The sequence below is a fragment of the Oculina patagonica genome, chromosome 3, assembly GCF_052425735.1.
Source record: "Oculina patagonica isolate OP01 chromosome 3, crgOcupat, whole genome shotgun sequence".
NCBI classification, from domain to species: Eukaryota; Metazoa; Cnidaria; class Anthozoa; order Scleractinia; family Oculinidae; genus Oculina; species Oculina patagonica.
Window position 1 is genome coordinate 8,368,292 of NC_135760.1, and position 15,657 is coordinate 8,383,948.

At 40.2% G+C, this 15,657-nt stretch overlaps 1 protein-coding gene and 1 long non-coding RNA gene across 2 annotated transcripts in view; both read right to left on the minus strand.

Moving 5' to 3' along the window:
* Positions 1-13,874, minus strand: part of LOC144646477 (uncharacterized) — a 45,754-nt gene extending 31,880 nt beyond the window's left edge. Inside the window, exon 1 of the long non-coding RNA XR_013569424.1 lies at positions 13,639-13,874. This is a non-coding gene — a long non-coding RNA (uncharacterized LOC144646477). The remainder of the gene's footprint in view (positions 1-13,638) is intronic.
* Positions 598-12,482, minus strand: LOC144646411 (uncharacterized). The gene is made up of 9 exons (XM_078505992.1): positions 11,957-12,482; positions 9,925-10,060; positions 9,082-9,302; positions 6,238-6,787; positions 5,078-5,283; positions 4,244-4,527; positions 3,508-3,686; positions 2,570-2,628; positions 598-2,121 (listed from the first exon to the last, which is right to left on the minus strand). The coding sequence occupies exons 1-9, from the start codon at positions 12,343-12,345 to the stop codon at positions 1,731-1,733; spliced, it is 2,415 nt and encodes an 804-aa protein (XP_078362118.1). The 5' UTR covers positions 12,346-12,482; the 3' UTR covers positions 598-1,730.
* Positions 13,875-15,657: the final 1,783 nt, after the last annotated feature.

Genomic DNA, 15,657 nt, shown 5'->3' on the forward strand with positions numbered 1-15,657 from the left:
CGGCGTTAAACAGGTAACAGGCATAAGCCGGGCAAGGTGTTACCTAATTTCTTTACTCGCTTATTCTGTTGGGCTATAGAATGCCTTAGACGAGAATCGGTCTGAACCATTACCTGCCACCTTCAAGAAAGATAACTTGTATTGTTCCCCCTCGTTGTTACAAAATCTTCGGTCATTTCCAATAGTTTCCTATAAGGTCATCAAAAAATATTGTTGCTGGGGCTGCCAAATTAAAGGGGATGATTTCCATTTGCAAGAAGGGGTTGGGGTTGCTCTTTGAATTATGGTTAGGCTATTTCAGAAATCTGCAAACAACGGAAAGAGATTTCGCTTACTATTTAATTTGTGTTGTCTGCAGTAAGACCCCTAGGTTAATTTAAAAGGTGGACTTAGTTGGAGAAACGTTCAACTGGTAAGAGACCAAGTTCTTCAGAAATTCCGTAAATATCTTACGGAACGTTTGCGACATCTCTCATTAACATAGCCTGCGAACGCAGACGTATTTCCGACTGTCGTTCCTCTCCGCCGAAAAAATATTTTTCGGCAAAGAGAAACGATGTTCGTTAATGTTCGCTACAAGAATTACAACAACCTAAATGACATTTATGATAATTTTATTGAAAAAGGCAATAACCGAATACACAACGGTTCACCAACTATGGAATGATTAAAAAGTTGGCAAGTATACGAAATCTGAAATTGCGAATGCTAAAAAAAAAATACAAAGAAACTTGGGACAACAACGAAACAGATAATTACGAGAATAATCTGAGCAGACGGATTGACTGACCAGCAAAACATCACCAAGAAACTGGTCCGCGAAATCATGATGCACAGAAATAATATTTATCTTCTTCATATATCTCGCAATATTAATTGTTGTTAGGCAACTACTTCTCTATGTGGATTAGAAACTTTGGCTAAGATTTGATTAAAGGTATTAGTTCTGAATTTGCAATACCATTTTCACTAATGTTGTACGTGTAAACTATAATTTTTGCATGGCAAAGTGAATAACCTATATTGACAAAAAACAATAGCTTTTTCCTTAAAAGTCATAGGTGTAAAACTGAATACACAGCGGTTCACCAACTATGGAATGACTAAAAAGCTGGTAGGTATAAGAAATCTGAAATCGCAAATGCTAAAAAAACAAACTTGGAACAAGAGCGAAACAGATAATCACGAGAATACTCTTAGCAGACGGATTGACTGACCAGCAACACATCATTAAAAATAACTGGTCCGCGTCATCATAGCGCCAGGAAAAAAAAAAATACTTCTTCACATCTCGTAATGATTAATTTCTGTTAGGCAACTACCTTCTTTATGTGGATTAAAAACTTTGGCTAAGATTTGATAAAATGGTGTAAACTCTGAATATTCGTGCAAATAATGTACTCAAAAAGTGCTACATAGTTCTTGAAAAACAGAGAGACGTTTCGCAAAAACCTCTTCATCAGTTTTAATTTTTTGAGACTGATGAAACGTCTCTCTGTTTTTCAAAAACTTTTAAATAGCACTTTTTGAATACATTTCTTACACGAATTGAAAGCCAAAGTGCTACACAGCAACACTTTATTTAACTTTGAATATGTAAATTATACTATTGTCACTAATTTTGCACGTGCGAGCTTTTATTTTTACATTAAAAAATCTAATAAACTCTATTGACAAAGAATATCTTTTTCCTTCAGTAAAAGTCCTAAGCGTAGAACATTGAACCTATTTTAAACATAGTGCCTATGTACCGGTTTTGGGGGCATTTTCCTGGCAGACGTTTCGGCCTTAGCGGTTTTAGCACTTTTGATCGGTTTGAGCACGTAGCTGCACTCTTCCTCGCCAAGTTCCTTGTTCATGCACTTGATGTACCTATCAATGTGGGTCTGGAGGAAGGACAGCGGAGCGGACCCTTGGCTCAGCACCTGGTAGTGGAAGTCCTGGAGACTAAATCTCTTCCCCAGGGCCTTTTCGGTCTTTTTGCGCAGCTGAATTAGTGCTAGTCTCCCCAGCATGTACGCGGTCGCCTGACCTGGGTCGCTCTGATATCTCGTCACTTCTTTCACTGCAAAGTCTGATGTGTCCCAAGCGTATTTTTCAAACATTTCAAGGGCCTGGGTCCTGAAGAGTACAGAATTGTAATTTGGGTTAAAGAAGGATTAAGGTGAGTGGAAACCAGAATCGAACAACGAAAAACAAGACAAGCCGTTGTGCGGAGTGCGGTACACGAGCGCGAAGCATGGGGCGAGTTCGGCCCTCTATCGTAAAAAGACTCGCTACACCGCCTGTTCTTTAGGCTATCGATATCAGAGATCGTCAAGCGAAGGATGAGGGATTTGAGACGCCGTGACTAGAAAAATCCCTTGTTGCGATGCTCAATTCAGAGTCACGCAATCACAAACTCCACGACCAATGTTTGCGTTTGCGTTACTGCACTTTCTCGTGGCAACATTTTTTTTTTTATTGTCACGCCTTCAAAATAAAAAGTCAATAAACCAGACCTGACTCTAGGGTGTGTTTTTGAGTTTCAAAGTGAGCCAAAAGAACACAAAACTAAGCTACGTCTCACCTGGTTAAGCCTCGAGAGTGTAACCCAGTGTCCACTATAAGCCGTACAGCACGCCAAGTCTGCATTGCAAGAAAAAAGAACACTGGTTATTCCGTTTCTCAGATAGAACGCACGCTGTGATTGGTCAATTTTACTTGCTCTACAATTCTGTCCGATTCCGTTCAGAACCTCTCAATCCGGAGACCATTTAAGATGGTTTCCGCCGAACATCGAGCAATACGGGCAAAAATAAAGTTACCAAAATGATCTCATAGCATTGTGACAGTTTGAGCACAGCTTAACAAAAACGTACCAAAACTTTAGCTCTCAAGCTGACCCCGCCAGAGAAAAATGGATTTGAAATTATCTACATTTCAGTTAAAACGGACGTTTCGCACCAGTTAAAAACAAAATGGCGTGCGTTTTAAACATTTTTACGAGGCTTGACTTTTAATTTTCTCGAGAACGCTTTAGAGTTTTATCACGGGGTCACTAAGACAAATGAATTTCAGTGAAATGTTTCAAATAGTTTATAAAATGTTACCGAACAATGAGTAGATTTTTAATAAAAATTTGGTTTGTATCTGATCTTAAAATCGGTGTAAAAAAGGTGGTAAAAAACGTATAAAACTGAATTTTCGGTAACTCTCTGTTACCTTCATCAGAGTTTAAACTGAACCAATTTTAACTCTGATGAAGGTAACAGAGAGTTACCGAAAATTCAGTTTTATACGTTTTTTTACCACCTTTTTTACACCGATTTTAAGATCAGATACAAACCAAATTTTTATTATGTCAAACACTGGTCGCCCTAATAACATCTACGAGTAGATTTTTGGTACTTAATTTTTGCACTCATTGCTCGAACTTTCAGCGGAATCCATCTTAATTAGTTCACCGTGACATCACATCGCCGTGGCATCACGTGACATCACGTACAACAGCTTCTTAATACTCACCTGCCATTTAACCATCCCATATTTCTGCAAGAGGTTGTCTTTGTAGGTATCAGTGTCATCTGAGAGCACAGGATTCTCGCTGTATAAACCCCACCCCTCGGTAAACGCTGTGTAGTACGTGTTTTTATCCAACCAAGCAGGAACTCCGCCACACTGGTCTGCAAAGTGCTCTACATGACCTACAAACACGCCAACGTAATTAACAATACATCCATTCCCAGTGACAGCAAAAATTGCGCTACAGTACAGACACATTATGAGGAGAATCCCTGCGTGACAACTCAAATTACGTGAAAAGGAGCGTTTCTGCTCCCCGAGATGCTATCTAGGATAATTTCGGCGGAATTAGCAGTTCTCTGGGTCACTTCTTTCAGGTAACCGTTCCTTCTTCGGAGAACTTAATATGGAATGGTTAAAATCTGCCCACAAGAGGTTTCGTAATGTGTGAACCGAAAATGCCAGCCTTTTCTTTAGGTTTGCTCGGCTGTCAATTAAGCCAACAAGAGTCTGAAACCAAAATGAAATTTTCAGGATAATTTCTGGTACTTCGGTAGAACATGCCTCCAATCTTCCTAACTTTAAAACTGTTTCAAACGGCTTTTGTACTCCCTGGTGGAAAGAGGAACAAGAGAGAGTTAAGTGTCTTTCCCAAGAACACAACACAATGACCCAGGCTAGCAGATCCGTTTAATTTTACGCTGAAGAAGGAGGAATAACAATAGACAACCACACCCACCTTGCACCTGTGTATGGTGACCTGGCCTGGCCTCATGACCGGTAACAGACCACTCCTGGAAGATTGGGCCGAAGTCCTTAAGAAAAAATGGCAGACCGAAATACGTGGGCCTAGAACACTCTGCGTCAGATTGCCTAAAGAACTGGGCACCATTTGAAGGATTGTAATGTGGCAGCATCTCTATAGGGCAGTTTGGAGCCGTGATCTTCGGGCCAGTAAAATAAAATGCCTGGGTGATCTTCGGATAAAGCATGCCCATTACTTGACGGCAGTACCGGGCCCATCTGCGAGAATAAAGCAGTTACCATACATCACAAAGGACCCTAGTCAGCCACGCCTTTGTTTTCGTTTACTTACAAGAATTTCGATATTATATTTTTTGAGTAGCGTTTCTAAACGAAAGAGATCGCTGTGAAACTGCAAAAATTAAGACTTCCAGAAACACTACTTACAGTCATGCAAAAAAATTACGCTTTGCCAAGCTGATCTTGGGGCTACCAAGAACAACACCAGCTAGTGGTCAGAACAGGATTTGAACCCTTGACCTCTGACCTGGATTTCAAGTGCAGCGCTTTATCCACTCGGCCACACTGCTACCACGAATAATTCCTTGTAAGAATTTAGAAGGCTAGCGCTAATTCCTTCTGACATGATTTCATAAATCTATATCTATTCCTTTTATTTTAGATGGTTTAGTTGTACAAGCTTTTCTGATCAATTTTCATGTGCTTTACGTTCAAACTTGGCATCAAAATGCAACGGGAAAACCTGCAGTGATAAAAAAAAAACGCTTAACTGCCTACATAACATGTGATATCTAGATTTATTGCATACTTGTTAACAGCCTCCCATCTGACTGGGCAATATTGTGCAGCCGTTTCAGGGCTGGTGCATTTCTTGAATGCGTTTTCATCAGATTCGTTTTTAGGAAAGGGGCCATTGTTGTGCCACATGCTGGTGGAGTTCAAGATATCCTTGAATGCCTGGATAGCTTCTGCCTCATTTGATTTGTTTGTGTACTTTTTGGCAATATCCTTCACCTAAAATGAACAAAGCTTGCCGTGAGACACTTGTCACATAGAATACATACTAGTTAAGCAACGCTTTCGAGTGGTATACTATGGAATATCCCACGAGTCACTTGTATTTTCTTGGTACACACACGAGCCTTTAGTAAGATACAAGTTGGATATTCCATAGTATACCACGGGAAAGTGTTGTGTAGCTATTTTATACCATGCCATAGAAAATACACTCACTAAATTTCGTCGAGAATACAATCGCAGCCACGATGGGAAGGTTGGGTTGATTACCGTTAAATATACAACAGCTTTTCTGTATTCTGATTGGCTGTATTTTCTATGGCATGGTGTAAAATACAATACAGCATCTTAATTTGCTTTTCCCATGCCTGCCTATAACAGTCATTAGTAGAATTCTACTAGTAGACTAATGTAAATGCGACAATCCCATTGGTTGAGCTACTCGTCTACTTTCAGCCGTTGTAGTTCACCACTAAATTTGCTCCAATTCTGATTGGTTTAAATTGATCATGTGACGTGATAGTGTTCATCCGCGTAGGGCACTATCAGCCCATAGTGCCCATCCGAGAAAAATGCCCAGATGGATAGTCCTTGTCCGTGAAATTTTTTTCCAAACAAGCGGGCCTACAGACAGAAAATCCCCACAGTGACTATACATGTATTCACTGTATTTAGTGTTTTTTGTCTGGTTTTGTCTCGTTTGTGATTTCGGCCTTTAATATAATTACAGAAAAGTAAAAAAGTAATTCAAGATTCTCGTTTTTGAATGGGGGTGGGGAAGAAAATTTAGTGGTGAACAATAAAAATGATAACATTTTGACTCGGAACTATCGGTCTGATAGTTGCCCCTTGGAAATTTGATGTTCTTTAAACTAGCATATTAGCACTTACACTGTAATAAGAGTCTCTCGCTCACTTCCCAGTACAGTCAATTGAGTTTAACTTAATTACCTGATCGTAGAAATACTTAAGCTGTTTCTCTCCTTCAGTAAAAATCTCCTCAGGAGAAATATCAGTCGTTGTAAAGTAAGAAAGAATCAACTTGTAAGATTCAGTGCCATTCAGTGGCTCTCCAGTAGGCAGTGTCTTCTTCGTGGGCTGACTTTTGTCTGGTGTACCATTATTGTACACATAATCGACAGGCAAGTTCGCCAATCCGCTTGCAAGGTCATTTGGCAGACAGTGACTCTTATGTTCATGGTCGAGATAATGAATCAAGTCCAACAGTGGCTGACCGATGCCTTCCTGTAATGCCTCTTTTAATGATGCATTTACATTCTTGCCATTGTGGTCTTTGGTCCATTTGTCATTGACTCCGTCTGCCAGATTAGCTAAGTATTCTTCTTTCAAATAACTTTTTGCAAACCATTCTTTGAGCACCCCCTCTGATTTATTAGCCAATGAAAGTTGTCTGTAACTCTCTTTAAGGGCATCTACGCCCGCTTGACAGTCAATTACTGTGCGAATCATCCCTGATTTCACACCAAGTTGAACATTTTGCCTGTGAAATGAATAAAAGAAAAAGAAATATTAACCCATTGGCGCCTAGCCTGAATTTCAGACATCCCTCTAGATCTGTGCTCGCCTGCTTGCCAGAAGGGACGTCTGAACACATTTGGGCCTACTGCCGTCCGGTGACGTCACTACACTTTGGTTTTAATTCATGCAGAAAAGTTTCTGTCGAGGCCATGAAATTGTGAAAGAAAAATCGCTTTAATAAAGGATTACGGGGTATAAAATTGTTTTAATAGTAAACTATTGAAAACTTGAGACAAATGAATGAGATTTTAATCGACTGCAGGCTATATTCTTTTACGGAACCAATTTAATTTGAACTGATTTGCTTTATCTAGCGATAAAAATATAATATGTTACGCTGCGGACAAATACAACACACTCGTGAGTACTTAAATGAATCAATTTAGATGGTTACAGAGGCATCAAGACGGAATTAACATAAGCGTCGAGCAGCTTTGTTGACAAAACAAGAATACTATAAATTTGGCAAAACACTGCATGTTGAAGCGACGAATGCCGCCAACTTAAAACCTACCGATTTCCATTACTATTCTTCATCCGTAGGTAAACTAATAAAGTAATAAACTCAAGGTAAATGACTAATAAATTCATTTCTGGGAAGGTGAACTCTTTCGAACTCTTTTCAAACGTTTTCAAATTACAATCCTCGCGCGGTAAAATTCAGTCATAATTTCACATAATTATGCAAATAATTTTTAAATCAACCAATCAAAATCACTACCCGGTTTTGGGGTAGTGACGTCACCGGATGGCATTAGGCTCAAATGTGTTCAGACGTCCCTTCTGGCAAGCAGGCGAGCACAGAGGGATGTCTGAAATTCAGGCTAATAGGCCATTTCCGATATATTAAAATTCTTACTTGGCTTCGAGGCTTGGGGGAATAAAACAAAAGATATCACGTCGAGGTTCAGGAATGAATAAATCATTTCTTTTGTTTCATTCCCCCAAGCCTCGGAGCTAAGTTAGATTATTAATATATCGGAATTGGCCGATTGGCACCTGGAGATTTTTGAAAAAGCATCATATATTTAAACAGTTTCGACATTTTCTGGTCAGTTATGAGCTAAATCTGCTCCAAACTACTCAAAACGGCATAATTGCAACATGTAAGCACGTCTTTTCTTCCACCAGCATTGCAATTTGGACATTTTTGTTCTTGCATGTGCCCAAACAAAAATTAATGAAAATTTTAGGATAGTTTTTAGATGAGAAAGTGCCCTACCACTTAAGGCTTTTTGTCTTTTTAATTCTTTTTCGTTGCTTTTCCTTTTTCTACTTTCCTTATCTTTTTGCTGCAGTTGCTGGCCTGTCACAGGGCTTGCTTTCAGTTCAGGAATTCCCGAGAAAGCATCATCCAAACAGGAAATTCTTGCCACGGAGTAGCCAAGGGTTGTTGAGGCAAAGTTTACTCAAAGTTTTTAGCTTACCGGTAACTTTCTAAGCATTTTTGTGTGTCTTCCAAGCTCAGTCACCCGATTACTCTGATCTGGGTATCATTGGAAAGATCTTTTTCTCCTGCAGCGATTGAGTATTTATAAGTGTTGCCTTTTTGGTCAAAGGTAATGGCATCAGAAGTGGAGCAGGGCAGAACAGGTGCAAATGGGTTAAAATATAGTACTGTCAAGCCTGTTCAAGTGTTTGTATCTGTCTGTTGTGGGGGGGGGGGGGACTCTATTGGTGGCAGGAGAAGAGAGGGAAGGAATTGGAAATCCCAAAGTGGTGGCAACCAGAAGCAATTGTGGAAAGTTTTGCAGTATTGTGCAATATTTTGGATAGCAATAGCACAAATAAAGAGGTGCATACCAAGTAAGGAAAGGACGGGAACTGGAAGTAAAAGGTTTTTTTTTTTTTTGGGGGGGGGGGAGGGGAGTTCAAACCCTGGGCCCCCTGTCCTCTCCTAGGAAAAATTAAAAGGGGTGGTTACTGGAACTTTATAGGAGCTGTTAATCCTCTAATTTGATGCTGTTCTAATTTGATCATCAGTATTTAAAATTATTTTTAATTATATTAATTTAACTTTTATTAGTACTAGGTGCACCCCAGTTGGGCCACTCCCCAAGATCTACCACTGGTGGAACCCCAATAAAATAATAAATATTTATTTAATGACTCTTGGCCTTTTAAACAAAGTTTCCATGAAATTCTTTAGCATGGCCATCCCGGTTCCTCCCCCCTCCCCACCACTCCCCTAGGATCTACCCAATGGCAGGGTTTATGACATTGATTCCTGCTGCACTATATATATGAACACTGTACCTGTAACGATCAATTGGAGTCTTGTGTTTCTTGATTGCATCAACCACAAGCTGCACATCATCATATGTCTTGGGCTTGACATGATACGCATAAGAATTGATGCCATAACCAAGACTACAAATTGGCTGCCAGCAAAACAAGTCGGGACCCAACATCCAGTCTCCTGCATAGTAGTTCTCGGCATATGGAACACCAAATGTATGCTGAAGGAAGTGTTTCACCTGAAGAAATGATATCAAAATTTAAACTACAATTTACAGAACAATAATTTTTGTACCGACAACATACACTTTATGCCCATTCTTACATGCCAGAATGAAGAATTAAGGCATCCAAGGTTTTTTTTAATATTGTAAAAACCTGTTTTCAGGCATTGTGCAGTTCCAGAAAATATCCATACCCACCCCATGGAAGGTCATTGGAAATTCCGAGGGGGTGGGGGGTCTCAAAAGCCAATGAAAATAATTTTGAAAGGAAAGTATGGAGCTTAACTGGAATTTCCAAAAGGGTGGGGGATTTAAACCAAAAAACCTTCCCTGGGAGGGGTATGGATATTTTCTGGAACAACACATTTCAATTTTAAAGGTTGTTGGATGAAAGTGTTTAACCTATATATTTCTTTAGTTTAAAAAGTAGCTGAACTACAAAGACTTGCTCAATTTAAATGTAAATTGTGGAGGCAACTGATCTCAGGCCAGGGCTTATATTTCTGGCTCACTTTTTAAGGGGGGGGGCGGGGGGGGGGCTACTTTGGAAGTGTTGCATGATTAGCCTCAATTTAGAAAGCACTGATTTAGAAATAATTATTACACCAAGAGTCTAGCATCTTATCTATGCAGGTACCTGAGCTAGAGCTTTCACTTCTCTTGGTTTCATTTTATTTTCATCAACTTTAATACTGTTAATTTCCTGAAGCAACCTTCTTGCACTGTCTGTCTTTCTTTTCAGTTGTTCTGGGTCTGGATCATAAGGCAAATAACTGAAAAATTAACAAATAAAATCATTAGCTTTGATGGAAACCCAGCCATTATGTATCAGTCAATTCCAAGCAAGATCACCTCCCCCCCCCCCCAAGCAACTCCTGGGCATTTGACCACTACTAAGGCCCAGATAGTGGGGAATTTGATCGAACAGGATCCTGAGTGGTGGGGCATTTGACCATCAAAAAATGTGACATAAATTATAAAATGCTAGCAAGCACAAGCACATGATATGAAGTTAGTATTTGTAACGTTAATGTAAAGTAGTTACAATGTATCTTTTTCCATTAAAATTGGCTGATTAATAGCTAGGGCATGATTGTCTGTTTAGACCAAGTGTAAACATGAAAAACCCAACTCACAATGACACTTCAGCCATAGACCACTGGGCCACATAGTGGGGAATTTGATCAGACATTTTGAAAAAAAGTCTAATGCCCAGGGGTTTGCCTGGGGGAAGGGAGAGGGGCATGATCTCGCTTGGAATTGACTGATACATTAACTAAACAGCATCAGATCCTTTAACTAAACTGCATCATATTCTGTATGGGATGCAATAATAATAAATTAAAATGATAATTATATTGTGGAATAAAGAGTAAATCCATTTTCCCTGTTTGATTGCTGAGAATGGAGAAAGGAAAAATATCATAAAATATCAGCATAATAATGTTAATTACTGGTTTTTTCAATTTTGTGAATTTATTTATTCTTGAGAATTTATGCCATTGTGTGACAAAAATGTGTAAACAGCTGTTTCAAGAAAGGTTGCACAATGTCAAAAGGTATTTTGGGAAGTGGAAGTTTATCGAATGTTGCTTGATTGTTTGTTGCTTGGTGGCATTTCATAGGGTATAGAAAAAGTAAAAATTCATGATTTCTCCTCCTATATCACTAGCTTGTGATCTTCCATCAAGCAACAGTCAACCTGGGACAACTCGGGGACAATTACCTTTCTCGTGGCATGTCAACACTTAACCAGCCCCTCGAGTGCCCCTTTCCTCAGCCCCTCCCCCCACCCATACTACCACCTCAAACCTCACCAACTTGTAGTGCATAATTAATTCTTCGTTATATTAAAAGCGGATTGCCACCATTTATTGTCATTGTGCTGGATAAATTGATTGAACGATTATTCAGTATAATACCGTAAAATTCCGGTTATAAGCCCTGGGCTTATACAACTGCGTAAGGGGTTTTGAGTGGGCTTATAAACGGAGGGGCTTATACCCGGGAGGGCTTATAAGCGGAATAAAAAAAACGTTTCGAAAGAGCCACGGGAGTGTTCATCAAAATACGTTTTTAGGTTAAAAACGCATAAAAAACAACATTTAGCCCTGTTCAGTACTGTCATCTGGCAGAGGGGGGTTTATATCTGGGGGGGCTTATAACCGAAGGAATTTTTTTGTTTTCAGGTAGATGGGCCTATAACCGGGGGGAGGGGGGGGGGTTTATAAGCGGGGGAGAGGGGCTTATAACCGGAATTTTACGGTATTCGATAGTGGAGGGGGACAGGGGGGTGGGAGCCTGGGAGAAAAGGGGCGGGAAGCGGGAGGAGAGGGGGCGGGAAGCGGGATTTTTAAGGTGGCGGGAACCGGGGAGAAAACGAGTGAAATTTCGTAACATTTCATTATATTTCGCAATGGACATGGAACAAACAGGAGAGAACCGCTACGGAAAGGGGCGGGAGGCGGAGTAAAAGGTACTGGAAGCGGAAGTAAAAGGTACGGGAGGCGGGAGGTTCAGACCCCTCTGTCCCCCCCCTCGATAGCTACAGTCCAACATGGCGGAAAATTGAAATGTAGTTTGTGTACCTAGCACATCCTGGTAGCACTTATGAGGTACTAGTGGTAGGAACACTAACCATAAACATCTAGCTGCTAGAATCAGCTTACCTTTCTCTCACATGATCGTCCATTCTTTCAACATCTGGCTGCCAAGCGACTTCATGCCGATTCAGAACATAGTAATCAGACTGCACTTTCTTCAAGATGTTCGGCAACTCCACCCGATTGGCCTCCGCTGAATAATCGCACACTTCTGCGCCAGATTTTATACCATCATTGCAAGGCTTCGTGCCACGCGTTACAGCAATTATAAGAGTTATCAAACCCGCCAAGAAAAGCATGATTGCTAATCCAAGAAGAATCCAAACCCACAGAGGAATAGCTCTCGACTTCTGAAAACTAACAGGAGGCGGTTCTTTCTGTGTTTGAGAAGAGTCAGAAGGTTCTGTGAGCATTTCAACCTTCTCGCCATCCTTCTTCATGAAAACGCCTTGCATTTTGAGCGCTTTAATGTTTGAAAGACGTAAGGAAATTAAAAGAAACTACTTTCTACAGCGATCTTTCGGCAATCGCGATGACACATGAACAAGCGACATCAAAGGACTCGAAGCGCCCTCCTGTTGAAAGATGAGATGCACTTTGTGATAGCGCTGGTCCCAGGTTGTCCGGGACCAGTTTGCGTGACTGTCACAGATGCCATGAAGGGGTTGAAAAAAGCGGCACGCAATGCATGCAGAAGCGCTAAAGATAAATAAATAAATAAATAAATGAATAAATAAATAAATAAATAAATTAAAAAAGCGTAAACAAAAGTAGCTTGCAGCTTGTGTGTAAGGACCTTAGTCAGCCACGCCTAGTGAAATCTGCCATTTTCGATGCCATCGAAATTATGAAAATTGAATGGTGAAGCGAAATCCTATTGCATCGCTGCAAGTTGTTGCTGGAAGTCTGTTAAATTAAATTACTTTTTAATTTAGCAATTTCACGGCGATCTCTTTCAAGCTCAGCGTGCTGTCAGTGCAGTATCAAGCGTTCTCAAGCTCAGCGTGCAATATAATGCCGAAAATCCCGTATGTGAACAAATTTAGATTCGTTTTTTTTTTTTTTTTTTTTTTAAAAAAATAATAGTTACGTTTGTTGGCCGTTAACGTTCAAGTAACTTCGGTTTTACAGTGTGAGTACAGATACAGACTAAGCCGAAAATCTCTCGCTCTGAAGACAAAAGACAACAACAACAACAACGATAAACAAACAAAACAACATCAACAACAAAGAACTGTAGAACAGTGACACGTAACTGTCACGTAAAATTGACCACTCAGAGCGCGCGTACTAACTGAGAGACGGAATAACCTTTGTCCACCTGATTAAATGTTTTTGTCACTGTGAATGCTTTTTCAACACTGTCACCGTAATTACTTGCATACTCTCTTCAATCACTGACAATTTAGCACGAAAATTAAAGATTATACAGAAAGGTGTTCTGTGTACGGCATGTATGGTGATCAAAGTGATCAATTAGGAAGATGCGGCGAATTGTTCACTTGATGAATATTAATTAACAATTTTTCACCGCAGTGGAGGTGAATAGTGGTGGATATTTACAGAGCCGCGAATGTTTTAGTATATATCACATAAGCTAAATAAAAAAAGAGGCCAAAAACATTTCTTTCGGTAGCCGAAGCGAAACGTGCGGCCATTTTGATTCTCTTCGGCTGCTTGGGGGTGAATAGTACTTTGCTAATCACCTCCGATTGAGCCAATCAGAGCGTGCGAAAAGTACTATTCACTTGTGTGGTATACATAAAATTCCGGTTATAAGCCCTGGGCTTATACAACTTCGTAAGGGGTTTTGTGTGGGCTTATAAGCGGAGGGGCTTATATCTGGGAGGGCTTATAAGCGGAATAAAAAAAAAAACGTTTCGAAACGAGCCACGGCAGTGTTGATCGAAGTACGTTTTAGGCTAAAAACGCGCTAAAAAACAACATTTAACCCTGTTCAGTACTGTTATCCGGCAGTGGGGGGCTTATATCTGGGGGGGGGGGGGCTTATAAGCGGATGTATTTTTCTGTTTCCAGGTAGATGGGCCTATAACCGGGAAGACTTATAAGCGGGGGGGGGGGGGGGGGCTTATAACCGGAATTTTACGGTATACTAATAATATATATTCTGTGTAAGTCGAGAATCCTTGGATAAAAAAATAAAAAAATAAAAACTAGTAAATAAAAATAAGATCAGCATCTTCTCTGTTTCTCGAATACAGGGAATGGGTGGTTTTAAAGGGGGCATTCATGGTATAAACCTGGTTGAATTTTACTTTTGAATAGGACAAGAAGGCGTCTTTGTTTTTTAACTGCAAAAGGGAAGGCAGGAAACATTTGCTAAAAAACGAACTGTGTTAGTAACAGAGAAAACTGGCAGTAAAAAAAGAAAAAAACTCACTGCGAGCGATTTACAGTCACTAAAGCTACTTTTTCCTCCTTCATCGCTCTTGTTATAAACATGGCTGGCACAGAATCAACCACTAACACTTCCAGCAATGACAAGCCAGTGTTTTATTGTTCAGAAAACCCGAATTTCACATGGGACTTAAACGTCGCCACTTATGCCTGGAATTTAATCTTCATCCGAGGTATTGCATGTCCTTGTATCATTTTTACTAATACATTAATATTATTGCCTTGGCGACAAAGAAAATACTGCAAAAGCAATCGACCATTCTACTGTTTAGTTTAGCTATTACTGATCTTCTTATAGGCGTTGTAAATTTGCCATTGACTACCGCTATTGATGTATTAATACTGCGTCAAGTTCCATTTTCTTATATTTGTACCTTAGATTCTGTCTATATTTTCCTTGGCGACTGTCTTGGTTTGTGTTCTCTCTATCATTTAACTGTCATTGCTTGGGAAAGATACGTAGCGATCCGAAAGTGGATGGACTACGAAACTATCGTTACAACAAGCCGTGTCAAAAAGCTCGCCATAGCCGGCTGGCTGGCAGCAATTTTTATAAAAGCTCCAGTCCCTGTCCTGGGACCGGCTGGTTTGAACCACAATCTGCTGCACAATGTTATAGAAGGCTGGTATATCGGCGTAAGCGTCTTAGGAGGAGTTTTCTTAATCCTGATAGTTTATTTATACGTCATGGTGTACCTTGGTGTACGGAAACAACGTAAAATAAACGAAATTAACAATATCGCCGCCTTAGTTAAAGCGAAACTCGAATCTAAAATTGCCAAGACTACTTACCTATTGACCGCAGTAGTAATGGTCTCGTTTGTTCCGCTGGGTGTTGTTCTGGCTTTCGGAGGAACTTTTCCAATACTTAGTACACATTTGGCTATCCTTTTGACGGAGACATTTGCACAGTTGAACTCGCTATTCAACCCTTTGCTTTACTGCTATAGAAATCAACGTTTTAGGATCGCCGTGCTAGAGCTGTTACGAATGAAAAAACCCCAAGCAATCCAGCCAGCAGTTGGTGCCATTCGATCTGTCAGAAAACAGGCTCCAAGAGGCGGTTCATTAGAAGATGTGCTAGAAATACGAAGGGCTCAAAAACGCACGCGCTTGTTTAGATCAGAATCCTACGATCCAGCTCTGGGCATAGATTATCACAGAAATAATGAAATTATGTTTGTGAGATCCATGTCCGCTCCCGCGCTGTACAATAACAGTCTCGATAGTCAGTTACTCGAGCTCCGAGAGCAACACTCATCCATCCTTACAACAACAGCGATAGTCCATGTTGAATGTGGCGCGAGGGAAAATAATCGTGATTTACCGAAAGATGGAGAAACTGAGCT

Bases quoted from the DNA above. Each gene is read 5' to 3' on its own strand.
- LOC144646411 (XM_078505992.1), bottom strand. From the start codon at position 12,345: ATGCAAGGCGTTTTCATGAAGAAGGATGGCGAGAAGGTTGAAATGCTC. The intron at 6,788-9,081 runs GTACAGTGTTCA...TTCATTTCACAG, and splicing joins ACTCCAATTGATCGTTACAG to GCAAAATGTTCAACTTGGTG. The intron at 4,528-5,077 runs GTATGCAATAAA...TTATTCTCGCAG, and splicing joins AGATGGGAGGCTGTTAACAA to ATGGGCCCGGTACTGCCGTC.